Here is a 27,618-nt window from a genome sequence, read left to right as displayed (position 1 = left end):
CCTTCTACAGCGTTGTTTTTAACATGATCACTCCCAGTCTCTTCAATCAAATTCCAGAGATTCAGCTGTCATTTTACAAGGATCTCTAACTAAAGGCATTACTGTCTATTTAAAACTGATTAGTGAGATTCAGATCAATGTCAGTGTAAAAAAGGTCTAGTGGAGCTGTAGCTGAAAAACTCTGGAAGTGTTTTTGAAAACTATTGTTTTAAGGAAAGGCAAAGAAAGGTTGTTTACAAACTATAAATAGCTTTCTTGTTCGAAAAAGTGGGTCTTCTAGGGTGTGTGACAGGTTGGTTTCCCTTCCCCTGTATTGTGTCTGCTGGCTCTGATAACTATTGATCTCACAGCTTGTACCACTCCATCACTGGGGTTGCAGTTGATCAATACAAGCCTGAGCTCCCATTTTTTTGTGTGTTAACCACTTAGGTAGGTAATCCTCTCTGGTATGCAAGTGCATTGCTTAATGCTTTGACTTGATTCGAATAAGCTCATGTTGTATGTTCCTAGTGACCTTTTGTAGTCAGTGTAGTCTTGTATTCAGGCCTCTAAGAGGAACTGTGCATTGGGTTTTTTCCCCCTCTCTTAAATGATCAGATTTATTCCAAATCCTTGTTTGTGTAGGGAAGGCATTTTCTTAAATGTTAAGAAATACTGTCTTTCCTGTGGTTGGAAAATTCTGAAAGAACAGCTTGTATGCCCAGACTTGGTTGAGGGGTTCGTTTATTTAATTTCTTTTTCTCTGAAGGCTACAAGGTTTTTTCAGAATCCTCTAAGCTTGCGATGTACTTGAAGCACGGAAGTTTATAAAGGCAGAATAGAATATCATTGCTTGGATTTAAATCTTCTTTTCTAGAAGGGGAGAGCAGATGGGTTCAAACATGAGCAGTATTATAGTTTCTACTTAGCTGCGTGAGTTCAAATGGAAATTCTGGGCTTGTATTTTCTCAGCTGCATTTTATGTCAGAAACTGTTACACCATGGTAACATTTTAAATCGGAAGAACATGAGTCCTATCCAAGAAGTGTTCAGTTCTTCAGCTGGAAGATGGTCTGAATATGGTTATATTGAAGCCGCTTAGGTATTGGTATCTAGTGTTATGGAAACAAGTAATAAAGAGTTGTGAGCTCCAAGTTAACCTGGTGTTGCTGGGGTTCAGCATTCATGGTAACATGGTAACAGCATTCATGGTAATTTCCAGGTTGTGGGAAAGATTTGATTTAAGCTCTTTCCTAATGTGTGTGTTTTTGCTTGCACAATTTGATGTCTCTAGGTTAGCAGCAGATGAAGCTGGACTGAAATTACTGGTGAGATTTATTCCTCAAGTTTGGGAGACTGGGGTTGGGTGATTGTATTTCTGAGAGTATGTGTATTACCAGTTGTGCTGTGTCAAGTGTTAGCACTGGGCTTGATCTAGACATAGAGATGTGCTTATGTGTTCAGCTTGATTTGCCCATCAATTCTGAACTCTAAAATAAAACTAGATTCCTAGTTTATACGCACTCTGCATAGTAATTGTTAAAACATATATATTTCCTTTTCTGAGACAGTGAAGCCACACTGGGATACACCCTAATGACTAACACCATCATGTGGTGTCCTTGCACAGTAATGTGTAATAATTTGACATAGAAATATAGGAGGCACATGTAGTAGTGAAAGGAGTTTATAGGAATATAAAATCACTATTAGTCATCTGGAATGAAATTGCATGTGGTGAAAAAAGATAGAAAAGCTTTATACTGCATACCCTCTGAGAAAGGAATGTGTTCTTAATCTTTTAATTAAGTATTAGGTCACAACAAGCAGTTTGTTGCCAGTCTATTTGACTTCTTGGTGGAAAAAATCTTGACGTTTATAGCTTTATTTTGCTTGCTGTGTATGTAACAGTATAAAAAGTAGGGATTTTATCATGCTTTTCATAATGTACTTTTAAGCTCTATGTTGGGAAGAGAGGGAATGAGTAAACAAATATATCCCCTAAATCGGATGTTAGTTGGAATTTTTGAAACAAAAATGGATAGAAAAATTACAGTAGTGTAAAATAACTTTGTGCTTCAGGGGTGTAATGAACCATAAAGAAAGGTTAGGGCATATTTCTATATTACATGTCTCTGAGATTTATGAGCTGTCTGTAGTGTCGGTAATTCTGTCTGTGGGCACTGGCTGGCAAGGCTCTGTATCAGCAAGTACTTTCACAGCTAAGCGTATAACTACTTGAGGTATTGTCTTCTAGAGGAAAACAATTCTGAGGAATATTTTGTATCCTGAGGAATAATTTAAAGAAAATATTTGGGTAAGAAAATTCTTTATCAAGTTTTAATCAGTGAGCTATTTGTGTTGCCATATTAGTCTGAAGACCTGACAGACTTTTTGGAAGGGGAGATGCATTTTGGGGCTGTTTTGGACTCCCATAGCTGAAATGGAGTGTCATGCCTGCACAAATGCAAAATGCAGTTCCTTTAAGCTGTCTGTGAAAGAACTGTATGTGGAAGAGCAGTTGCCAGATTCTGATTAGTGTCTTGTCAGAGGCAGTTTTCAAAATATCTGCAGTTACAGGATTTCTTCTTTTTTGTAGAAGGGAGTTTAATATATGATTTCTGTTGACTTAATCTGGAAATCTTTTGATAGCTTTTAAAACTTATAGTGTATTCCTAGATCACTGTGTGCCTGTGGTTAGTAATGTAATTTCTTTGCAAGGAAAATGCAAGTAAATTGGTAAAAAGCTTGTTGCTTTTAGCTAGCATTGTTGGGTATTTCTTAATTTGTATGTAAAAGGAAAGCTAGCAGATTCAAGTGAGGACATAAATATAGTACTGTTATGTTCTGTAATCTCTTCTAAATGAAGATCTTCAACTGGAAAAGCCTTAATAAATACAGCTTTATTTTTAAGAATCCACAAGCATATAGTAAGATGCAAGATAAATGAAGGTAAACAAAGGTGAAGTGTGAATGGCTAGGTGGCCTAAGCTGCTTTTAGAGCTGGGAATGGACTCTAGAAATACACATTTGGTTGACAGAATGGCTGTCACATCTGTTCATAGACATGATAATGTCATCCTTTTCATACCTAAGCTTCAATACTGCATGCACAAGTAGTACATGGTTCTGAAGGTCTGCCTGTCTCTCGGGATGTTCTGTATGTGTTATGATCTTGGACTGATGAAGAAGTTCTGCCTTCTCCCTCTCTGCCTTCTCTCCTCTCCCAAGGAGGTGAGCACTTCAAATACACCAGTATTCAGTGCAGGGATCTAACCATACGCTGGATAAATTGATGCTCTCGAGTAACTTAAAGTTTTTCTCTGCCAGCTTGAAGGGAGGGACAGAAACTGTGTATCCATTTTACTTACTAAAAGCCTTCTTCAAGGCATATTTCTCCTGTAATTTGATGCTACTGCAGGAATGTAAATGTGATGCTCTTGTTCTGTCATTAGGCAGCACTGGGTTTATTTTCTAGAGTAAGCTGGATAGAATCAGACATGTGAGTTATAAAAGAGACAGGCTGGGACTCATTCTCAGGTTGCAGGAGAAAACCTAGTGTCTCAGTTGAGGAACACTGAACTCATAGTCTCTCCACTTTTCTTCTATAAAAAGTGATAATCTTGCTGCTTTGTCACAGTAATGGTGGTCCACTGAGATAGATCTCTGTACTGTTAGCAGTCTCATATTGTTGCCAGTCTGTTAGGTGCTTGGAGAGGAACAGCTGTGTGCATGACTGCTGGATGGTTGTGGGGTGATCTCCTCCAGCAGCCTACTCTGGTCTAGTTATGAAGTAGAAGTGAGGCTCGATTGCTGAAGCTGCATCAAACCTGTCAAAACGTCCTGAGGAAATGAAGCTAATGCATCTCTGAAGGCTGCTTTGGCACATGAAATGGACTGTTTCTGTTTAGTTATTTATTGCTTTAAGTGTTTCAGGGGTTGCATTCGTTACTGTAGCTGCTGAAATGGTTTCTAAAATGCAGAAAAAAAGTTTGTGCCACTAAGTGAGACTATATGTATATAGTGTATAAAAAAAATTGCAGACTTAAATTAATTTGAAGTAGTAACTTTAAGTTTGGACTAAATCCAGATTTGTATTATCAATTTGGAAGAACATCCTTAAGGCTTTTACAGTAAAATGGAAGGCTGAACACGAGTGATTTGGTAGGGAAAACTGGGGGGACAAAGATATTGGTCCAAACTTGAGAGAATGCAGTGAGACTCCTGGAGTAGCTGTGGATTTGGGATTCAAGAAATGCAGGTTCTATTTTGGCTTTGTTACTGGCTGAGCTAGATGCTTGCGGACAGACCGTTTCAGCTTTCTGCCATGTTCCCCACAGCCGCAAAAGAGAAATAGTTTTACTGCTGGTTAAGTTTCTTGACAGATATTTTGAAGTCTAATATGAGAACTAGGCAGTGCTGAGGGTCTAAGGGAATTGTGGCAAAACTACTTTCTGGTCAGAGGAAAGGTAATGAGTAAAAAGTGTGTGCATGCATGTAAGGGTGTTCAGTTTCTGGCAGTATGAATATCTTGTAGCCTTCCAGATTTCATCTTAAAGCACTGTCTTTCTGTGGCTATGGTTTCTTTCCGATTTTCCATTCCAGTTCAGCATGAAACTCTAGTTCAGTCTTCATACGCTCTTATAATTGGGAGGCTTGTAATTGTGTATGTGTCTGCTCCCAGTAACTTCTGAGTTCCTGCATTTAGCTCTGTACATTAGTGATAGATCATTCTGTGTAGTGAAGCGCAGGCTTCCAGTCCACACTAGCCCTTAAACTGATCTGTTCCAAACATTAACAATAAGCGTAGGACTGCAGTTCTGTGAAGGCAAACTGAATTGTTGTCTTACAGAGAGAGAAAGCAAACCTGTTCAGTTGGGTTTTTGGTTTGGTTTTTTTTTTAAGTAAAGAGGTGTAAATCTTGAAATTCATTTTATAAAAACAATAGGAATTAAGTGTGTGTAGAGGTTATTTTATGATGCTTTGGGACCTACTGAGTATCTTGTCTAAATGTAGCTGGTGACCACTGCATGACAGCTGTGATACAGGAGGGCTTTCTGAAACTGTATGTAAAGTTGAGTGTAGTAACTGGAGCATCCTTGAAAGTTACATCCTGGGGACTGGGTGGTTGCTCTGCTTCACTTATCATATTCTGGTTTTGTAATATATCCGTATAGCTGAGGGCAACCCAAGTTTGACTTCTCTGCTCAAAGCCAAATTTCTACTTTTCTGCACTAGACAAGCTTGTTCAAGGCAACTTAACTTCCTGTGTTCCCAATGAATTCAATTTCAGAAGTGTACAGGGAAACCTTATTGTGGCCTTCCAGTACTTAAAAATTCTTTAAAGTACTTTTAAGTGTAAGGACTATAAGAAAGGTGGGGAGAGACTTTTTAGCAGGGCCTGTTGTGATAGGATGAGGGGTGATGGTTTTAAACTAAAAGAGGGGAGATTCAGGCTGGACGTGAGGAAGAGGTTTTTTGCAATGAGGGTGGTAAAATCCTGGCACAGGTGGCACAGAGAGGTGGTGGATGCACCACTCATGGAGACATTCAAGGCCAGGCTGGATGTGGTTTTGGGCAACCTGATCTAGTTGAAGACGCTCCTGCTTATTGCAAGGAGGTTGGACTAGATGTCCTTTGATGGTCCCTTCCAACCCAAACTATTACCTGACTCTCCCTGGTGTGGGTACCACCAGTTTGCTGAACTTGTTCAGGTGTCTGCTGCTGTTTTCATATATCAGAGTGTGGGGGTTTTTTTGGTAGCTGGTAATGATACTTCCTTTTAAGGCTGGTAATGATACTTCCTTTGCTTTTAAAGACAAGAACTTAATTTTTAACTACCATCTCTAGGCTTCTCTAAAGTTAACAAGCCTTTTTAAGAAATAAGGTGTGTGTATTCATTTAAAAACTGTTTCCTGCTTTTAAATGCTCTGTTACACACCTGATCTACGTTTAATTAAAACAGGTACTTGCTAATTTAAAAGTCATATTTTAGTGGAATTTAATTCAGTGTTGACTACTGATAGTATTTCCCATCTGGGTCATCTTTTTAATTCAGCCATTCAGTCCTGTTAGGACTGGGTGGAAGAACTTAAAAGCAGGCTTAACTGGTACTATATCTGGAGATGAGACAAGATAGGGTTTTGTTTAGGCATTATTGTCATGGGACCATATTTTTATTTGCTGGATTCACTTTCTTGTATTTTAATTTGATTCCTTTGTTCTATTGAGTTAATCTGGGAATAAGTGTGTCCTTGGGTAGACCAAAGCTCAGAAAATGTGAAAACGGCTGAAGTGTTCACCTTGAACAGTGATGAGGGTTTTTTCCTTGTGTGTCAGTTTTATCCTTAAGTGCAGCAAAACTTGGGATCTTTTCAGATGTATATTTCTGTCTATACTTATTTTCTTGTCTCAGTGTTGATAAGAAGGGATGGATGAAGAGAGATACCGGTTAGCTTAGTAAGAGTGACTCATGAATTAAGGACAAAATGAGCTAGCATTAAAAGCTGAAGCTGTACCAGTGACGTGATGGTGGAAGAAGATGCATAAAACCTCAAGAAAGTCTTTTACGTGTGTGAAGAATGTCGCATCTGGAGCATCTAAGATGGAATTCACAGTTCTCACATTAGCACTGTCAAGACAAAGGCAAACCAAGCTTATGAGATATATTTTGAAAATCAGGAAGTTTTGAGAAGGCTTGAGATTTATACTGTGACTTTGCAGAAATGCGTTTTGGTGAGCACACTTTTCCAGGTATGCTGTGGTCACCTACTCGCTGCTTCAGTAGTAGGGAGTCTTTAGGACTTTTGCTTTCACATATCTCAAAGGGTGTGTTTGGTGAAGGAGCAATTTATGGTGAATAGGGGTGTTTCCTGGAAAACAGGCAACACTGAGAGATTGAAGTGAAAGAGTGTAGATTTAGATTGGACATGAGGAAGAGGGCACTGGAACAGGTTACCCAGAGAAGTTGTGGATGCTCCATCATTGGAAGTGTTCAAAGCCAGGTTAGATGGGATTTTGAGCAATGTGATCTAGTGAAAAATGTCCCTGCCTGTGGAGGGGGCCATGGACTATATAACCTTTGAAGGCCCCTTCCAACCCAAACCATTCCATGAGTAAATTAAGTGAATCTGCAGGGCACTTGCATTCTCAGAACGTGGCTGTTTTAGTTGAGACAAATGAAATATGTTAGTGGAAAACAGGAATGTCAGATGGTTGGGATAAGTTCAGCAGTTCTAACCACATTATGGGTGAGATCCTGTAGGGAGTGGGGAAAGGCTGCTGCTGGGCTTATGTATATTTAAACTTCTGGGACTGAGGATGCAGTGAGGATTTGAAGCTGCAAATCCCATGCAGAGTTAAGGTTTTAGCCTGTTTGCTGCAGGGCAGGCAGAGTTGTTTGTAGGTGGGATAGTTAATTTAACAGCCTGTATTTTCTGCCAGTACCACACTGAGTGTTGCTGGGAAAAACTAAATGTGTGGTAAGAGTGGGTAGTGCATGTGACTGTAATATAAGAGGGAAAATTGATGAATCTATAGTAGTCTTAACACTGGTCCCATTATTCTTGTACAGTGCAGTATACACATATTTGGCTGAGTTCAAGTATACAAAATGGTAAGTGATGTTTGACCTGCTGGCAGATTTTTTTTTTCCATTTTAGAACTTTAATTGAACTTGATTTCTTACTAGATGTTTTTTGTGCACTTTGTTAAAATAATTCCGTAAGCATTCATATTTCACCAAATTTCTAACCAAAACCATACCTCTCAATGATTAGTACCGTTTCCCTTCTGAGCTTAAACAGGGAGAAGATGACAGTTGTGTAGCTTTCTTTAGAATGTTGTTTGGTTTTGGTTTTTTTTAAATAGTCATTTAGTTGTTGCAGTGTGTTTAAAAAATGCATTAAGTTTTGATTAATAATCATCAAAAGAACACAAATTGCTTTCTGCAATAAAATAGACTTCTTGTCTCTATTGGGAGTAGATCCTGGTATGGTCAACAAGAGTTGAACTTGTTTCTGAATGTAAGACCTACAGCTGCCTGTACACCTCTCTTGGTCAAAGAGTGTAAGAAACAGCAGCTTAAAACCACACAATCCTGTTATTTTTTTGATTAAAAAGGGGATGTTCTGATTAATAGCAAAAGCTGTTCTACTCTGTTACATTGGCAAAATTCTGGGAATGTTTGTCTCGTTCTCCTCATTCATAACTGGGACAAGTCTGAAGTATTAATAATATTCAGGAACTACAGAGTCAGCTTGTTACATATTGAAGTAACACTGCAACAAACAGAGCAGCATTTTAATTACCTTATGCTGCTCTGTTTTCCAGTCCTACATTTTGTATGTGCAGGATATTCCACTGTTTTTTTCCATACATCTTTACAAAAAAAACCAGAGTAAGTGGGCTATTTTGTTGTTGAAGCTAGCAACCTTCTATAGCTAGCAGCCTCTCATTTGAGAAGGGTTGTGTTGAAATATTAGCTTTCTTCTAAAGTGCTAGGATTAACTAAAAAGCAAGTGTACGTATCTGGCTCTGGCTAGTACTAAGATTGCTGTTAAAGGTTTGATTCATTCGTAGTAGTGTGAAGTCTTGTGCTCATTTGGCTGAAGTAGCTAAATTTGTTAATAGTTACTAGATTCTTTCAATCTGGCTACTGTTAGCTTTCAGAAGTGGTAGGTATTTGCTATCCAAACTTTAGACATAGGAAAATAATAGTTTAGAAGCAGTTGCTTTGCTCATCAAGTCCAGGGCTTGCTTCAGTACTGTATTGTGAGATTTTTATAACCCTCATGGGTGGCTGGATCATCATTTCTTGCTTTTTTCCTGGAATGTAGGAGTTGCGCAGCATATTTATATTTTTCCGCTATGCAAATGTTTGTCTTGCTTCTGTTGTGTCTCAAGGAGGGGAAGCTGGTCCTTCTATTTCTAGTTTATCACCATTTCCTTGTTGGTGTTGTATCTTCTAGATTAGTGAAGGTGATCTTGAAAAGCAGAAGATAATGTAAACCCTTATACTTCCTTCTCCCCCCACCCTCCCCAACTTTATATGATCTTTAAATAACTTAAGTAACAATCACTAGTAGGAACTACACTCTAAAATCATCTGCTCTTGGAGTTGACAGAATCTGGGCTATCCCCTTGTTTGCAGAGTCTGGAAGTCAGGGCAGCCTTAGATGTTAGTTGCACGTGGTTTTCTCTTGTGACAGGTCTTTTTTTTAAAGACTCCATTTTAAAAAGGTCATCTATTTTCTGCAACAGTTAAATATGAATTTAGAACAGCTGCATCTTTTATACTCTTGTTTAACACATCAGCCTCTGGACAAAGGAAAACCTTGCGCAGATCTGTCTTGACCACAGGACTGTGGTCTATAAGTAATTTTCAGGCTTTTTATGCTCTTGCCTATGAAACCTGTACTTCCAGAGGCTTTCGTGGTGTATAAACTTCAGCTTCACTGAAAACTTGTGTGGCAGGTAAGTGATAGCAGTGATTGAAAAACTAGTGCATTAGTGTACTGCATGTCCTCAGCCACTGTAGGGTTTTTCTCTTATTTCTGGGTGAAATGTATGGCAAATTACTTTGTCCCAAAAACAAAATCAGGATCTTAAAGGAGGAATAGAGCTGTCCATTATCATTTAAGAGCCTTAAATCCTTAAACAAGCAAAATAGTTCATGCTTTTAACAAGTCCAGTGTCTTTAATAGCATAGTGGAACATGACATGAGAGTAGCTGTGTAACTAAAGGTGTTGGATATTAATGTAATGAATCCATATGGAACAATAGCACCAGAGATGCTGTGTTTTCCTAAGAGCCTGTGGAAGAGCTGTCTTTTAACTTCCTGTTGATTGATGTGTACTGAAGCAGAAGGTCTAATTGCCCACTATGTCACGTTAAGCAATAGCACAGTTTGAAAAATCAATTTCTCCTAATGTCGCTTCTAGGAAGATGCTATTCAACATCTGCATATAAAGCCCAATAATGGATGTTACTGCCATCACTAAAGAGCGTTGTCTCGTAATCCAATGATGTGATCTGCACATAGACCTACTCTTCAGGGGCTCTTTTCGCCCTGTCCTTCCTACTCATGTATTCTGGAAATGTTTTTAAAGTGCTGTTTTATTGGTTCCTGTCTCTCTACACCTCAGTCATTGCACTGGAAGTAACAAACTGAGTAACTTTGATTTTTACAGGCTGTCTTTCAAAATTTAGATTTCTCATGATACCTCTTTGATCCATGGGGTACGTATGCAGCAAAGATATCTCATACCTTCCTCTTCCCCCTGTTGTTAGTGTGATCTCAACTCTGCAATTGATTAAATGTCAGGTGACCATTTGCACTTACATCCCTGTCCTGGGTTCAGCTGTAACAGTTATTTTTCTCCTTCCTAGTAGCTGGTGCAGGGCTGTGTTTTGGTTTTAGTCTGAGAACAACGCTGATAACACACGGATGTTTTAGTTGTTGCTCAGTAATGTTTACCCTGATCAAGGACTTTCCAGTCTCTCATGCTCTGCCAGTGAGGAGGGGCACAAGAAGCCAGGAGGAAGCAGAGACAGGACACCTGACCCAAACTAGCCAAAGGGGTATTTCATACCACAGCATGTCATGCCCAGTATATAAACTGGGGGGAGTCACCCAGAAGGCCCAGATCGCTGCTCAGGTCGGGCTGGGTATCGGTCAGTGGGCGGTAATTGTGTTGTGCATCACTTGTGTTTGTTGTTGTTTTTTTCTTCCTTTCCCTTTTTAGTTTTATATTCTCTCCCCTTGTTATTTCCCTTATCATTATTTTTAGCAGTAATTTTATATTATGCTTTAGTTATTGGACTGTTCTTATCTGGACTAGCCGGGGGGAGAAGAGGGGAGGACAGTGAGTGAGCGGCTGCGTGGTTCTGTGTTACCGACTGGGCTTAAACCACAACAATCTCATAAGATGAAGACGTATCATTAGATTTGTTTTAACCTGTGGCCATTGAAAATTGGATGGAAACTCCGTAAGTGTTTGCTTCAAGGAGGGTCTGGTTTTGTTTTGCTGATCTTAAAATAGACCCAGACCCTTAATGTACCTTATCTCCTGGACTGCAGTAGCACTTAAAAGAAATTACTGTGAAGACTAGTGAAAATTGGGTTTTCTTTTTATTTTTTCCTTCTTTTTATTTCCTCTGCAGGGCATGTAATTGCAGCACATCAAATACAGTTTTACAACGACTTTATCCAAAGAGCTGTTATCAGTGGCTCAACATCATCACCCTTTGCAGAAGGGGAGTACCTTCATGCAGTTGACTGTGCTTATTGTTTGCAGGACTGTTAGAAGTACAAAGCAGAAGCATTTGCTGCAGATTTTGGGGTGATGTCATCTGTTTAGAGACTGCAGTAAATGAAAACAGAATCTGTTTTGTATTGTAGTAAACTTCTGTGATCAGCTTTTTGCTGTCAGACTATGTAAGAGATCTCAGTTTTGTAGCAATGATTGAATGCTTACACAGGTGGGAAGCTTTGATATGGGAATCTTAACATTTGTTTTATCTTGCCAACAGGCACTGTCTACTTCTGTTTTTGTTGTATGAGGCTATATATGGAATCCTGGTGTTGGTTATAGCCTTTCACTTGCACTGAAACAATCAGTTGTAGTGGAAACTTAAACCAAATCTAAATCTGGAATACCTGTAATGCATTAGAAACCAATGACTTGAACAGAACAACTTTTCACCTGTTTCTCAGTGTAAAATCATTAGTAGTTCGTTAATGTAATATAGGCAGCAAAAAACTTAACTTTTCTTTTTGATTTGTCTTTTTTGTGGTTTTCAGAGTGAATGTATGCATCCTCAGTTCCAGTACTTAGACTATGCAATGTGTGTTAGCAGGTAGAATGAAAGTTGCAAGATCAAGTCTCTCTTCTCTGAAAATCATAGATGTGCTGGTTTGATTATGGTTGATAACTTGAGGCCTTTTGGTTTCTTCTGACCCATAATAAGTACATTTCTTATTTACCTGAATCTTTGGTGGGAGTTAATTCAGGGAATTCATGTGTCTGGAATCTGGAAGTACGTGAACCCCAGACGGAGGGACATAGCAAGAAGAGACCAGCTCCTTTTGACAAATAGTTAAACTGGCTTGAGTTATCACTGAGAAAGCTGTAGGTACCGTTAGTGGTAGGGTGTTTCCATCAGAGCTCTTTCAGAAGAAGAGGAATGTAGGTATAAACTCCAGAGAAAACACCAATAGAAGGAACATGGAAATAATAATTAAAAACCACCCCAAATTCCCAGAGCTCCTCATGAGTCAGTCTTGGTGGTAACTTTTTTTTCTTACCTGTTGATGAGACCATCTCCTTGGTATTGCTCGATTGCACCAAGTCGTGCTCCTCTGTGTTCTCCTGTCTGGCAGCACAGCAAAGTAGTCACTCAGGTTTAAGGGATGACGTGCCAGGCACTGTATTGGTCATGTCAGTGCTATCCCTTCAGGTCTTTCCAGCTTGTCATCTATCTCTGTGCCAATTGTTTCTGTCATCAGTGTTACCTTGTCACTTCTCTGTTTCTGTATCTTTGTTGAATTTTTTGCTGTTCTGGTTGTTTCCCTGTCCCCCTATCCCCTTCTGTCATCACTTCGCGGTTCTCTGCCCTCATCCTGGGCTCTGCTATGCTGTGCTCCTCTGGCTGGCTGGTTTTAAGAATGTTGCCCTATTGCCTCAGTGTTACTAAGTGCAAAATGAACGTACAGGAAGGGAAGAGTTCACATCAGGTGGCTTCCGTGGATGCTGCCCTTCAAGTTTCTTGTAATGTTTAGACACTTGCTACCCTGGTCTTCTCTTCGGAAAGTTATCCAGAACCAGAAGCAAGGTAATGGGGCTAAGGGGGTCTAAATTTATAGAATAGCACTTGTAGGTGGCTGTAAGAAAACCTTGTAGTACTGTGCAACTAACTTGTTTACCTAGCCCAGCAAAAGTGTTGAAAACATTCACGTGCAGTAGAGGATGTTCTTTGTCAGTTTAAAATGTGAATCCATGCGCCATTCCCACTGATGCCCTTCAGCATCCTGTTCTGGAGCCTGAAGATCAAAGGCAACAGTGATAGGGCTGCAGTCGTCTATCAGCTGATAAGGCTTTGCGAGCAAGTCCTTTAAATTTGTAAAAAAGCAGTAACAAAGTTAAGCAAACCTTTACTGCACAGTGTAATGGCCTTGACTAAGCAAATAACAGTTCAGATGATGCCCAGAAGTGTAGTGACAACATCAGTAACCTTCTAACTGGCTGCAAATATGGGTTTTTTCCATCCAGCAGGACAGGGCAACAGCAAGATGCTTGATACAGTGGTCCCCAAATAGCTCATCAAATCTGATTAGTCACAAGACACTATTTTAATTAAACCCTCTTTGGAATGGAGGTGATGAAGTGTGGTTGGCAGCATGTCCTAGCGTCACTGTGCAGTGCTTAACAATTCTGTTTGCTGACAGTGCCTTCTGCAGTAATGGTATCTTAGTGAGTGCATGCTCACAATGCATCAGGAAGAGCTAGTGTGATAAAAACTCAAATGCTACCTGAATCTAAAGTGTGACTGTCTCTATGGAAATAGTAAATTCATTATTAGCTTGCTGTTGATATGCCTTAGCTAATTTTCTACTTAGAGTAAGGTGTCGCATATGGCAGAGGAATCCCTTTTCCTATTGCACCTTAAAGTTAATAGAGGTGCCTGGTGTGCACTAGGATTTTACTACAGGATTGCCAACAAAAGCAACATACTTCCTGCTTAAGTGGGGTATTTTGACACTGAGAATAACATCCAAGGCTTTATGCAGCTCTGGATTGATACACTACGGTGAAACTCCCTGGGTGCTAAATATGCATGTCTTTGGTTCTGTGGGATTTGTATGCATTGCTACTAATGTCCCTGGAGCAAATTGATTGTGCCATGGTAATTTGGCATTCAGTTACCTGAGATCAGTGTGTGAGGTGGTAATTTAGTGTGTCCTTGTAGCAGCCTGCTGGAGAGGGGATAATATAAATTAACATTCTAAAAATGTTTTCTTTGAATTTTCTTTTCACTGTCCTTTATGCAGGTACCATCTGGAGTAAGCTGCTTCTGGTGAATGGGGTAGACAGTGTAAACCTTATTGCTGCAGATAACTGGGGCTACATTGAAAAGACTTCCTTGTCAATTGAGTTGCCAAAATGAGGAGGTTTCTTCCTGTCCTCAGAAGTTCTAAAATCTTACAGAAAAGGATCACTTGCTTTTCATTCTGTGAAGTGTGTAGAGGCCTTCTCCCTGGTTCAGCTCCACTGTAATAGTAGTGGATGATGGGCAGCCATAGCACATGCTTGCAGGCAGTGCTTCACAGTCTCTGGTGACATACAGAAGACTGGTAAGATGTATTGAAGGCTGTGTGATTTCACATGTGGCCTGGCTTTTTCAGTAATAACAAATCAAGTTGATGTCTTAATTGCTGCTCTCATGCAGAGGAACTAGCAATGTAGCAGCTTTTCTGACTGTGTTATCTGGGTCTGAAAGGTGCAGCCTGTTTCATGTTCTGCAGTCTGGTCTCCTCCTCTGCAGCGCTGGGACTGGTAAAGCCCATTCAGTTCTAGTAGTTGACATACAACTGTAACTGGGTGGTCCTGTGGCTTTGCCATTGACAGCCTTCCTGAGGTAGCAGGCTTGGCAGTGTTTCACCTCCTCTTTCTTACATCTTTGAAGCCTTGGTGTTTTGTTAATTTCTGAGAGCAGTTGCCAGCTAGTGTCAGAACGAGTTCTCTGGCTTAGTAGGGTAGTTTTGGATACAAGACCAACGTTGAGAGAGATGTGCTGATAAGCATAGAATCATAGAAGGGTTTGTGTTGGAAGGGACCTTAAAGCTCATCCAGTTCCAATCCCCTGCCACAGGCAGGGACACCTTTCTCTAGATCAGGCTGCTCCAAGCCCCTGTGTCCAGCCTGGCCTTGAACACTGCCAGGGGTGGGGCAGCCACAGCTTCTTTGGGCACCCTGTGCCAGCGCCTCAGCACCCTCACAGGGAAGAGCTTCTTCCTAATACCTCAGTCTCCCCTCTGTCAGGTTAAAGCTCGTTCCCCCTTGTCCTGTCACTACAGGCCCTTGTGAAAAGCCCCTCTCCAGATTTCTTGTAGCTCCCTTTAGGTACTGGAAGACTGTTACAAGGTCTCCCTGGAGCCTTCTCTTCTCCAGGCTGAACAAGCCCAGCTTTCTCAGCAGAGGTGCTGCAGCCCTCGGAGCATCTTCATGACCTCTTCTGGACTTGCTTGAGCAGGTCCACGTCCATCTAATGTTGGGGCTGCAGACCTGGACGCAGGGCTGTGAGGGGGTGTTGTGAGAGTGGAACAGAGAGGGAGAATCACCCCCACTGACCTGCTGGTCAAGCTCCTTTTGGTGCAGTCCAGCATAGGGTTGGCGTTCAGGGCTGCAAAGCGTACACTGCTGCCTCATGATGAGCTTCCCAAAGAACCTGATAAACATCGAATGACTAACAGCTTTTATGTACGAGGTATGCCTGGAGTTGCCCAGCATGACTCACTTCCCCATAGCCTAGCATCTGCTCACCATGTTTTATTAATTCTGTTGCACCCAGGTAACCTTCTACGCAGAGCTTTGGCTTTAGCCGTATGTTGAGTTCCTGTAACCAGTAGGGTTGTTGTACATAACTGATTTCCATCTAGTGTTGAAAGGGACCTCTGCAGAGCAAAATGTAATTTCCTGAGATGCTTGAAATTAGTTCTTCTTGACCCCAGTTTATGTCATCAGCTGTCAGGAGGAATAGCTAAGCTGTCTGTGTAATCCTCACCTTATGAAACCCTTCCTTTATGTTAACATTTACAGTTGGAATCTGCAGTGAAAACAATGGGGCTAAGAGTTATACCTTGGCTAAGGAGTGATGGTGTGAATGTTAGATCTGCTCCAAGTTGTGCTTTGAGTGCTGTCTGCTGCTGGTGGGGCTGTACCAGGTAACTTCATGTTTTTGAAGAATGGCTGTTGGGCATTTCCATCTGTGAGCTGGAGGACTTCAGGAACAAAGGGCAACTCTGCTTCTGTGTCACACATAATGTCAGAGGAGGACTTACAAATTCAGCTATTTGAAGAATTATGCTCTGGTGTATAGAGATGGATCTTGCATTGTACTTCTAATCTAGAAAAAGAATCCGTTACGTTGTTGAACACCATAAGCATCCTTGAGTAGGGTTTTAACTGACAACTAATGAGACAACTATCTTAAACAACTCTTTCTCAGGACAGGCCTGCTCTGTGTTAAGAGCTGAGTAGGCACTTCTGTGTTTTAACATCTTGGCCATGTAGGATTAGCATCCAAACTTTAAAAGTTGTTAGTAAAATTCTGTGGGCAATGGATGAGGACAGTTGTTAGAATTATTTTCTTGTGTGTATCTGAAAATATCTCCCTAATGGTACCATTTATTGTGTACCTGTTGTTACCTGTGCATTACCTCTCTGTGTTTAGAGAAGTGCCAGTCTAGACACTGGCTAACTGACTGCGTATCCAATATGATAGCATCCCTTTATTAGAGCAGCAAGGATTAAACTGAAGAGGATCAGTGTATTTCCAGTAGGAAGGGCTATTCTTAATGCCAGGGTAGGCAGGGTGTGCTCCACAGAGCTGGGGCAGAATGATCTCTGAGCACTATGACCTGGAACTCTGTCTTCCTGATCATCCTTGGCTGCTGCTTGGCTGGTTTTATTGGGTTTTTGTGTGGTTTGGGGAGGGGGTTCCTTCATTTTTCTATTTAGATTGTCAGACCTTGGGCTAAGTTATGTCTGAACAGTTAATTCGCAAGGCTATAAAATAAGTTTATCTTGCAAACAGGATAAACAGCAAGTGGCTGCAACAAGTCCCATAATCCAGAATTAAGATGCTGTAGAACTGCATAGGCTTACGCTGTGCTACATGTGTAAAGTTGTTAAAGCTGTTTTAAAATGGTTTGGTTTTTTTTTTCAGGTTCTAAATGGCTTCTAAGAAGTTGGGCTCCGACTCTCATGGTAAGTGAAACTTGACATCCTTGTCTTTCCAACAGGATGAATCCTGCTACTGCTGCCGACTAATGTCCCCGCCTAGACAGTCCATAGAGACTAATCTGTTTAGCCTCTGAGTAGTTTTTTGTTAGGAATGAAGTGTCTTGGCTTCCTTCTTGCATAGTTGCTTCCTGATGCTGTGCCTGTTCTGGTTAAATTGAAATTCATCCTGTGACTGTTCCCCACTCTCTCATAGCAGAATAATACCTTCTCCTTCCCACACTTACCTCTTCAAAATCAAAGCTGCACTGCAGTTGTGATACTTGTCTGATGTTAGTTGAAGTGGACACTAGATCTGTAGCTCCTTTCTGTGGAAGTCACATGAGAAGTTGTGAAGCTTTTAATATGTCATTGAGCTATGCTTGTTTGTTGCTCAGCAGTGATTTTTTTTTTTCCCTAAATTGGACTAATCTCATTCAGCTATCTTCTAAATTTGAGATGTGTAATGTCATGCAGATGATTGGTATCATAATTATTTGCCTCTGTATGTGCTGATCTTTTAGAAAATGGGATGTAATTTGAGACGATTAATATTTCTGTGGAACATTAAAGTTCAATTTGTACGTCATGTAGCTTCTTTAAATTGGTAATCATTCAAGCTTGTACTGGGACATTCATGTGAAATTTCCAACATGATTTTTCATGTTATAAAAAGTTCTGCTTTTAGAAAGTCAGCCTTCATCTTCCTGGATAATCTTTCAGGTAATAGAGTCCTGAGGAATTCCATTTTTCCTTGAGCTTTTTATTCAGTCCTGCAAGTGTGAAGTTGAAGTACAGAGTAAGAAATTCCTCACTTAAATACATGGTTAAGGATTAATAAAAATGGCCTATCAAAACTTAATTTTTAGACAGTCTCCTTTGCTGCAGCCCAGTGACCCTGCTGTGAGACAATTCATATCTTTATTAGATAGCTGCTAGGTCTTCAGCAGTTACTCTTTTGTCTGTGAATGGTCTCTGTGAACACTCTGAACTGCTTGTCTTTTGAGTCTGTTTTTCTCTCTTCTGCTTCCTAAACCAGACTGGCAGAGACACTGCTCAGAGCTAGAATTCAGCCTGTCTCAAATACTTCTCAAAACAGGATGGTGTAGTGGAACATGCTTCTGGCTGCAAAATTACAAAATCAAAACAATTGGTCCTGCAAGCTGCTGGCTGGTTAACTCTTCTACCCTTTTGTGTTTCTAATGATGCCAACGACACTGTCACAGTACTGTTTCTGAGGAGTAGTGGAGCAACTTCCTTGACTTATTATGTCTTAAGAAATCAGCAGGGCAATTGTTTCAGTCTCCTCCAGGGTTGTTTAAGAATTAATCCCACTAAGTGAATTTTGGCTTACTGTAAAGCATCTACCCCAACACCTCCCTTTAGCTTGGTGACTCTGAGAGGCTGATGAAGTTGCTCAACATAGTTGATTCATGTCTTGTATTTATTGTTGAGCTGCTTATTAGAGGTTAGAGGACTGCCATGGGATCACAGAATGGTTGGAAGGGACCTCTGGAGATTAAAGTGACCAAACCCCTTGCTCAAGCAGAGCCACATAGAGCAGGTTGCTCAGCACCATGTTCAGATGAAGATGAGAACTTAAGGTATGGGTGGAGAGAAGGGAACCCTTTTCCTGCCTCAAAGAGTATTCTTAGCACACACCTCTAACTATGCCTAACCATATAACTTCAGATGCTCTCCTGTCATTTGAATAATTGGAAGTTCAAGCTTAAGTTCTAATAATTAGTGGCATCTAGAAATGCAGCTCTCATCTGTTGCACAGAAAGTGTGGGTTACACACAGACGTTAACATTGCTGTTGTATTGTCACTGTCACTATACAGCTTGAGAGCTTTTAACTCCTGTTTCTGAAAATTATGTAATTTTGGTTTGTGTGACCACAAAAACTAAGGTCTGCTTGGTTTCAAAACTGTTCCCTATTCATAGCTGGTAACTGGTTTTACCTGAAATGTTTCCGTTTTGTTACCAACCTAGAAGATGCTTCTATGAGTTGGTCAGTGTCTTCTGCATTGCACTAAAGTGGAGAGAAATCTTACTCTTGTAGTTAATTCCTTGGGCCAGGAATTTCATATAGTGTGCATTGTCAGAGCCTAGACTGACAGGTACAGTTTTGTCAGGGCTATTTTCAGAACTTCCTGCTTTTAACTGCTAAAAGGATGAAGTGGCTGACCACCATATTAAATAACAATTCAAAAACCCCTTTAACTGCTTCACTTGGACCATTGAAACAGTGGCTTCCATAATACTTTCTGTATGTAGGTTTTCCTTATTTCTTTAGAATTTGCCATTTATATCAGTTTTCACCGTAAGGTGAAAACTTTTTTTACCCATCAGTGTTTTCAGGCGGAAGGTTCATCTGTTTACAAACACAAGAGGGTTCTTGGCTTTCTGGATGAGATTTTAACTTCACTAGACTACTACTGTTCTGATTCAGCTGGAACAAAGTGAATATTATGTACATCAGTGTTTTGCCTCAGAAAGACTTTACCATCAAATGTCCTAAAACACCCGGTGTGTCTCTTAACGTGTGGTTTTGTAGCAGTTATATTCAAAATGAGGTTGTAGCAGTGGCCATTATTAAAAAATATCAGTATACTGGGGAGACACTGGAAGGTTTTTATTCCTTAGTCCAGCTTCTGAGGTTAAACTGGCAGCTACCAATGCAGCCCATCTAGTCTTCATGTGTTCAGGTTTTTACTGCACCAAAACAAAACGTTGCTGTGTAAATACCACAGTGTGTGCTTGTACCCTCTGTGGCTAGTATCTATTTCAGGCACTTGTGCAGCAGTGCAATGAGAGGTGTCTACCACTTACAGTGTCAGTATGTCTAGTAAGACAAGTATTAGCACACTTAGCAATTTGGGCTGTGAGACTGGTGCAGAGAGTAATCCTGGATCATCACTTGGATCATCCTCTGGCACAACTCCTGATCTAAGCAGCACTAAGCAAGTCATAGTAGCAGCAGTCACACCAGACCAAGGAGTCAGGAGATCTGCTTGCTGTCTCTGACTGCTTGCCAGTCTCAGTGCAAAGGCTGCCACAGTTGGTATGTCTGCATAAGAAAACACTTTGACATATCCAGGTTCTCAGATTTGTCAGCTCAAATGCAATTTGGATGCTGTGTGGCAAATAGTGGTGTTGGTGGCCAGTTAGGTGCCATCTGGATGTTGTGCTGTGTAATGCTTGAACGTGTGCTTCTCAGTAAGGACCAATGAAAACACTGTTTTATTCTGCCTGGAACACTTTTTCGTGCTAGTGGTGCAGGTGGGATGTAGGTTATTCAGCCCGATGGTTTCAAAGCTAGAGGAAGTGCCACCTGTGTCCTAAGAAGACTCTGGGAACAGCCAGTGCAGTGCATAGTATGAGAGCTCAAGTGATGACAGCACATAAACATTTAACTCCAAATTAACAGGATGTTCCTGTTTTCAAAAGCTGTTTGTCCTTTCTGAGCCTGTGGCTGCCTTGTTGTAGATGAGTCAACAGTGGGGGAACACAAACAGTACTTACTGTCATCCGAGTATGAAAATGGGTCAGATAAAAATGGCAAGTCACAGCTCACTGAGCAAGAGGTTAGTCACTGAAAACCATCTTAGATGTTGCCACTAATGTCTTTTTGGATCTGTAACAAAGTGAAGTCACAGACAGTGCTAAAGGCACACTTCAGATTGTTCTATACAGCCAGAAACCTTGCCTGTAATTCCAAAATGTTAGACCAGTGATCCAAGAGACCCCTTTTGGTTAATTTAAAAACTAAGTGCAACTTATATTGTTGGTTTTCTACTACTTCTACACAGCAGCTCAAGGAAAACAAACCTAAAGTTTGGCTGCTTCTGTGCTCAGGCAGCCAAGAAGGGCAACAGCATCCTGGCCTGTATCAGCAGCAGTGTGGCAGCAGGGCCAGGGCAGGGATCATCCCCCTGCACTGGGCACTGGTGAGGCTGCACCTCGAATCCTGGGTCAGTTCTGGGGCCCTCACTACAAGAGAGACATTGAGGTGCTGGAGCGGGGCCAGAGAAAGGAATGGAGCTGGTGCAGGGTCTGGAGCCCAAGTGTGATGAGGAACGGCTGAGGGACCTGGGGGGGTTTAGTCAGGAGAAGAGAAGGCTCAGGGGGGACCTTATCGCTCTCTGCAGCTGCCTGAAAGGAGGTTGTAGTGAGGTGGGGTCGGTCTCTTCTCCGAGGTACAAGTTATAGGACAAGAGGAAACGGCCTCAAGCTGTGCCAAGGGAGGTTTAGAGTGGATATTAGGAAACATTTCTTCACAGAGAGGGTGCTCAGGCATTGGAACAAGCTGCCCAGGGAAGTGGTGGAATCATCATCCCTGGAAGTGTTCAAATACCGTGTAGATGAGGCCTTCGGTGGCATGGGTTAGTGGTGGACTTGGCAGTGCTGGGGTAATGGTTGGACTTAGCAATCTTAAAGGTCTTTTCCAACCTAGTTGATTCTATGATTCTTGGAGGTAGCTGAGCTTTAAGTGACTCTGCCTCATGATTTTGCAGAGTGCCTGAAGAGTTTAATCCTAAAATGCTGTTTAAATACCATGCGTAAGTGATAAAGGGCAGATGGAGGACCATGAAATAGGTCTGAGGCTTCTTGGGGAGGGACCAGAAATCAGATAGCTGATTAAATTAGATTGCCTTGTTTCAAAAATCAGAACTGCTATACTAAATAGTCTTGAGATATTTCAGCGTTTTGGTTAAAGTGGAGTGTCTAGACTTCGGGCCACTTTGCCCTTAGGACCACTTCTGTCCAAATATTACTTCTATGTGTGTGTCAAAACCTGGATTTTAGTTTGTCATAGCTGCTCTAAAGCTGGGTCACTTTAAAGCCTCTTTTGAATATGACAGAAAGCGATGGATCTTTTTATAGAGACATGACAGAATAACAGTGTTAGGAGAATTTCAGCTTCCACTTGCGACATAGTCTTGTCACAAGGGGAGCTAAGAAGTTTGGTACATCAAGTTCAAAATCTGTTCCAATTGTTGGATTGTTAGATTGTGTTTGATTTTTTTGTTGTTTTTATTTTTTAAATAGTTGCAGGCTAGCACATTAAAAAAACCAAACCAAAAAAACCCCAAACAACTCCAAAACCAAAGCTCCAAAACTGAGGCAGTGAAGTCCAAACAGATTCAATGTGCATCTGATCAAGCAACTTCCTTTGTATTGAGTCATCTGGTGTAGCTGGGGCAGCAGAGATAAAATAGCTCCCAAATATAGAAATGTGAGTCTTAATTGAATGCATTAAACTCCTAAGACAATTTCTGCTTTTGATCCTAGGGCCCTTCAGTTATCTTGATGATGTCCCATTTAAGATAGGAGACAAATTCAAAACCCCAGCGAAGGTTGGATTACCCATTGGTTTCTGCCTGCCTGATTCTTCTCAGCTTGTCAGAGAAGCCCAGGTAAGTGATGTGTTTTGCCTTTCTATTCCCTTACCCTGGCCTCCAGCATGTGCTGCAAGTAGTCACACTTTGCACATGTGTTCAAATGTTAGTCTTGTTGGTCCTGTAGTGTCATTTCATACGCCAGGCTGTAGGTGCAGAAGATCTATTAGAACGATAGAAAGACAAAAATACGGTAGGTGGTGCAAAAAGCTACTTCTCAGTGCTTTAAAAAAACTAATAGCACTTATTTTAGTATATCTACTTCAAAAAAGCACAGTGTGTAATAGTTACTAGTCTAAATGTTGCCCTGATTACTTTTGAATAGCATGTTTAGGAGGAAAACCAGAAAAAACAGATACACCCCTGCTATGGCATACTTGCAGAATCTTGTTTGAGGGTAACAAGTCTTTTTATGACTGTACTTTATGGGTTCTCATGATACTGTGATGAAGAAATAAATTTCCAGTTCTTGTTTTCTGTGCTGTTTGGAGTGGGAATCCTTTTCCAGCTGTAGGGCAAACAGGTTACCTCTTATTATGGATGGTTTCCAGATCTTTGAGGATCATGTCTCTTTCAGCATAAAATCAATTGCTTTAGCATAACTGTTGAAAATCTAATCTTCAAATGCAGGTTTTGATACATGAAATATAATTGAACTATGTTTTCTCATTTGAATCCATGACTTTCCTTGATCAGTCCCAACTGATGATTGTTTTCACTTCAGCTGTGATAGATTCCTGTAGATGGTTCTGCTGCTTTTTTTTTGCCTTTTTTTTCCTGCCCTGCATATTACCCTATTATTGTACATCATGGCTTTTTCATTATAACTATTAAATGATTACCTGATTGTCTTAATACACGTATTTCCACCCAGTTACGCCAGTGTGGGAGAGCTAAAGGAGACTTTAATCTCCTATTTCTGGCTTCATTGTCCTGTCTCCATTTTCCTGCTAAGCTGAGGCTCAGGTATTGGTGCCCAGTTGGACTGCAACACCATGATTAACGTGATGTGCCTATGTAGACTATGCATTTTGCAGTGCATTTTGACTTTTTTACAGCTGTAGAGACAGCACAATTAACCAAAGCCATATATTTTTATATAAATACCCCCCATTTATGTAGTATTAAAAAAATACATGGCTTTGGTCAATTTTGGCTATACATGGCCACATACATTTCTCTGTGTGGCCATATACTCACAGAGAAAACTATGATAACTATGATCTGCTCAGATAGCAAAGAATGTGTAATGAGTAGTGCCCAACACTTCTGCCAGTGGGTTAGTTACCTTGCTGATAAATTGTGTATCACACTTCTTGGAGTCTTAGACCAGAGGGAAGGGAAAACTGTTAATACGGTTGAGACAACAGGTCTCCAGGATCTCACTGGAGCCCATTATAGGATGGGACGTGGCATAACACATAGCAAGTCCCAGAAAAGCCTAATAGAGGCCTAGCAAGCCTTGCTGGCTTGTTGCTCTTTGGAGCTAGGGATTTGCATGAACTAGCGGTCCCATGGCAAGAGCACTCCTGTTTGGTTATGTGCCATTATCCTGGCAAGGATATCTTGTGATTTTGTGTGGGTCAGAAGTAGGTTATATCCTGGATGTAGCTTGTAGGTTGTCTCCTCTGAGCGTTTTGTGGTTTTTAAAGAGCATTTGAGGCTGTTCATTCTTCATAAGATACTAAAGCTTGAAGTACATTTAGCCTGTTCAGATTTTTGTCCTCTCAACTAGGCCATTAGGGTGGCCAGTGGACTGGTAGTGAACAGCTTTGGCTGGTGAGCCATTGGCACTGGATAAGAATACCAATACCTCTTAAACCAGTGACTGTAAAACTCTACTATCAGGTCCCTTAGGAATCTTTTAGGGGGAACTGAGTAATACTGTGTTAATCTTTGGATGTAAAAATACTGTGCTGGAGTCTTGAATGACTTGTGGAAGTTGTGGAAAAGGGGTAGTCCAGTGTTGCCAGATCTGGGTATGATCATCCATCTACTAACACATTAGATTTGCTCTTGCTATGCCCATTGTTGTGGGGGGAGAGAGTGGGAGGGATGTGAAACTGCTCTTGGGATGTTCAGTAGTTCTAAAGCAAAAGTAAATGTAGGAAGGAGGCAAAACATGGTATTCTCATCCAGACCATAGCCAGGCTTTGCTGCTAGAGGCAAAACAAACTACTTCAGGCATCTTCTAGCTTTGCCAGTCTGTAGTTGACAAGAGATTCTGAGTAAAAAAATAATACCTGTCCATGATAATTCATGTAGCTCTTACTCTTTGTTACTTATGTTGCTATGAGACATAATGGCTGTGATCCTTATAATTTATTCTTTTTTTTCTCCTTTCCCCTCTACCCCTGGCCAGTATGACTTCTCACTTGAAAAGAAAACAATTGAGTGGTCTGAAGACATCAAAAAAATCCAAGCTGCCCAGAGGGAAGCTGAACGCAAGGCAGAAGCAGAAGGACTAGCAAGCTCAAAATCAGCTCCAGAGGACAGCAACAAGATGGGGTTCTCAGAGGGACCTTGCCCTGAGGCCATGCCTCCTCCTATCAACCCTGTTCTTGCTAGCCTGCAGCACAATAATATCCTGACTCCCACACCAGCCAACAGCAGCGCTGTGAAGCAGAAGGTTCTCAGTCCACCTCGTCCAAAAGCAGACTTCAACCCGGCTGATTTTGAATGTGAAGAAGACCCATTTGATAAACTGGAATTAAAAACTATCGATGATAAGGAGGAATTAAAAAATATTCTTGAAATTCATGTTGGTACTACTGGGCCAATTGTTGCCCAGCTGTTAGATAACACCTTGCCCAAAGGAGGGTCTGAGTCTGTGCTGCAAGATGAGGAAGTTCTGGCATCCATAGAAAAGGCCACATTGGACTTCAAGCCCCTTCACAAACCCAATGGCTTTATCACTTTACCGCAGTTGGGAAACTGTGAAAAGATGTCCTTGTCTTCCAAAGTGTCCCTGTCCCCTATCACTTCCGTGAGCAATATCAAATCCCTGTCCTTTCCTAAACTTGACTCCGATGAGAGTGATCAGAAATCATCAAAGCTCACAAGCACTTTCCATAGCACTACCTGTCTCCGGAATGGCACTTTGCTCAGCTCTTTGCAGACCTGTGCTCAGAGCAAAGCTAGTGAACTGAATGGACACCACATGGTTGGTTTTTCTGCTCTAAATGAGGACAGTGGCATGGAGACATCAACATTATCCTCTTCATCCAGGCTGCCTTCCATGGCTGTGTCGACAGTTTGTACAGAAGAAGAACCACCTCAAAGCACAGCGACTACGGTAAAGATGGATTAGAATTGGGGTTGATGGGGAGATGTGGAGGTGTGGAGGCAAATGTTGCTTCTAAAATGTTCTAAAGTGGCTTTGCTTTTAGTTCATTTAATGGGAGTGATGTGTAGATCCTCTTTATTCACACAAATTGATCAGTGCAACAGGGCTTCATGCTTGTCGTTCTGAACCTCAGATTATTGCTCTGCAGGTTTCCCAAAAATCTGGTATTTGTAGACCACTTCTGGCAATTTTTCTTTCAGCTTTTCAGCTCTTGCTGTTTGTAGCTTCACACCTTTGAGCAAAGCATGTAAGATACCTTCTTTGCACAGCTCTGTTTTCTGTCTTTCCCAACTAAAATATATCATATTCTGAAGTGCTGTTAGGTTTTGAGTCAGATATTTTCTAGATTTGTTTCTTGGCTTGCTTATTTAGTTGCTAGAAATACTTGGAAATGCAGGCTTTTCAAGGAAGAGGAGTAATACATTAAAAAACGCAGATGTGCTGTTTCATTCAGCAAAGAAAAAGGTGCTTGCAGTTGACATGCAATGAAATAAATGTCTTTTTAAATTTTATTTTATTTCTTCCTGAGATCCTTTTAAAATCTGATCTTTAAAAGGAAGAAAAATGATGGTGGTCTGAAATCTGGTGATCTGCAGAAATCTGAAATCCTTTTCCTTGTGAAGGAGGTTGTAAGGATTGCTTGGTGGATGCCAAAAGCAGTCCTGAAGGTCACCTCAGATTTCTATAGTTAGTTGGTTGCCCTGTGGCTCTGAGGTGGAGGTTGACACTTCCTTTCCTGTGGAATCTGTAGAAAGTTCTAAAATGACTTTGAGGACACTTAAGTTCATACCAGTCATTATCTTTGTCTCTTTCTGAATAAGTGCAGAGATTTGGGTAAGATTGTGAGCTTTTTTCCTGAAGAACCCAAGATCTGGACACCAGTGTCATGAAAGCTTTGTAGTCAAATCCTCTAGCTGGCTCTAAACTAACCTGGTTTCTTCTGTCCAAACTAAGCAGTGCTTCAGTGGTTCTGTGGCCTTACTGGCGTGCTGTAAGTTTTTGTGTGACACCATGTGCTCCCAAACAAGGGATACCACGTCTCTCCCGTTGTTCTTTCACATCTTTCAGGCTTAGGTAAATGCAGTATTAATGCTGAAATACAGTATTCTGGCAACTGATGTATTTGTCAGTGCACAGCAGAACAGCTCTTTACTGACGACTAGAGCAAATTTAATACAGTGAACTGTCAGAACCAGCAATGTGCTGAGCAACTGCTTGCTGCTGTAGCTCACAGGTTAGAGAGGTGGTTGATCATATGTCGCTCAGAGGTGAAACCTCAAAGTATTACGCATTCTGAGGGATTAACATGAAAGATCACATACAGCTAAATATATGGGCATTCAGGTGGGCAAATTTTCACTCTAAACTAGTTAAATCTATCTGCTGGATTAAAACTTAAAGACAGGAGGGAAGGTGTACTCTTAGGAAATAGCAAGAAATAAGTATGCTGACAGAACTAGTTCTTTTTGTTTAAATTCCAAGACTTCAGACTATACTTGTTTAATGTTTCCACAGTGTAGTCCCAGTGGCTGGAAAATGACAACTAAGCTGCAAGAAGTCAAAGTAAATGCAAAAATAGTTTTTTGCATTTTGAAGTAAATGGAAGTAAAATTGAAGTAAACGGAACAAAAATCCTCAGAGTGAAAATTATAGAAGGAAGTCAGAGTCATGTCTCTGGCTGGGAGCAGAAGGGTCTTGCATCCCTTTTCTGCAAGGTTAAACAAGAAGAAGCCTGTCCCTTTCATGAAGTCACCATAGAATGGTTTGGGTTGGAAGGGACCTTAAAGCTCATCCAGTTCCAGCCCCCTGCCATGGGCAGGGACACCTTCCACTAGAGCAGGTTGCTCCAAGCCCTTGTGTCCAACCTGGCCTTGAACAGTGCCAGGGA

At 41.0% G+C, this 27,618-nt stretch overlaps 1 protein-coding gene across 7 annotated transcripts in view; it reads left to right on the top strand.

Moving 5' to 3' along the window:
- The window catches only part of UBAP1 (ubiquitin associated protein 1), a 38,656-nt gene that overhangs the window by 3,134 nt on the left and 7,904 nt on the right, over positions 1–27,618 (top strand). For 5 of the 7 annotated variants that reach the window (XM_030512453.1, XM_030512447.1, XM_030512446.1 and 2 more), the window contains 3 exons: positions 16,928–16,968; positions 22,278–22,402; positions 24,747–25,679. In XM_030512453.1, the coding sequence (XP_030368313.1) occupies positions 16,935–16,968; positions 22,278–22,402; positions 24,747–25,679 (1,092 nt within the window). In that variant the 5' untranslated portion in view covers positions 16,928–16,934. Of the gene's footprint in view, positions 1–1,273; positions 1,308–5,033; positions 5,055–16,927; positions 16,969–22,277; positions 22,403–24,746; positions 25,680–27,618 lie in introns of those variants that run through there. The other 2 variants (XM_030512448.1, XM_030512450.1) reach the window with 2 other exon arrangements.

This window comes from Strigops habroptila, chromosome Z (genome assembly GCF_004027225.2).
Source record: "Strigops habroptila isolate Jane chromosome Z, bStrHab1.2.pri, whole genome shotgun sequence".
NCBI classification, from domain to species: Eukaryota; Metazoa; Chordata; class Aves; order Psittaciformes; family Psittacidae; genus Strigops; species Strigops habroptila.
This window is presented reverse-complemented; position numbering and strand designations above follow the sequence as displayed.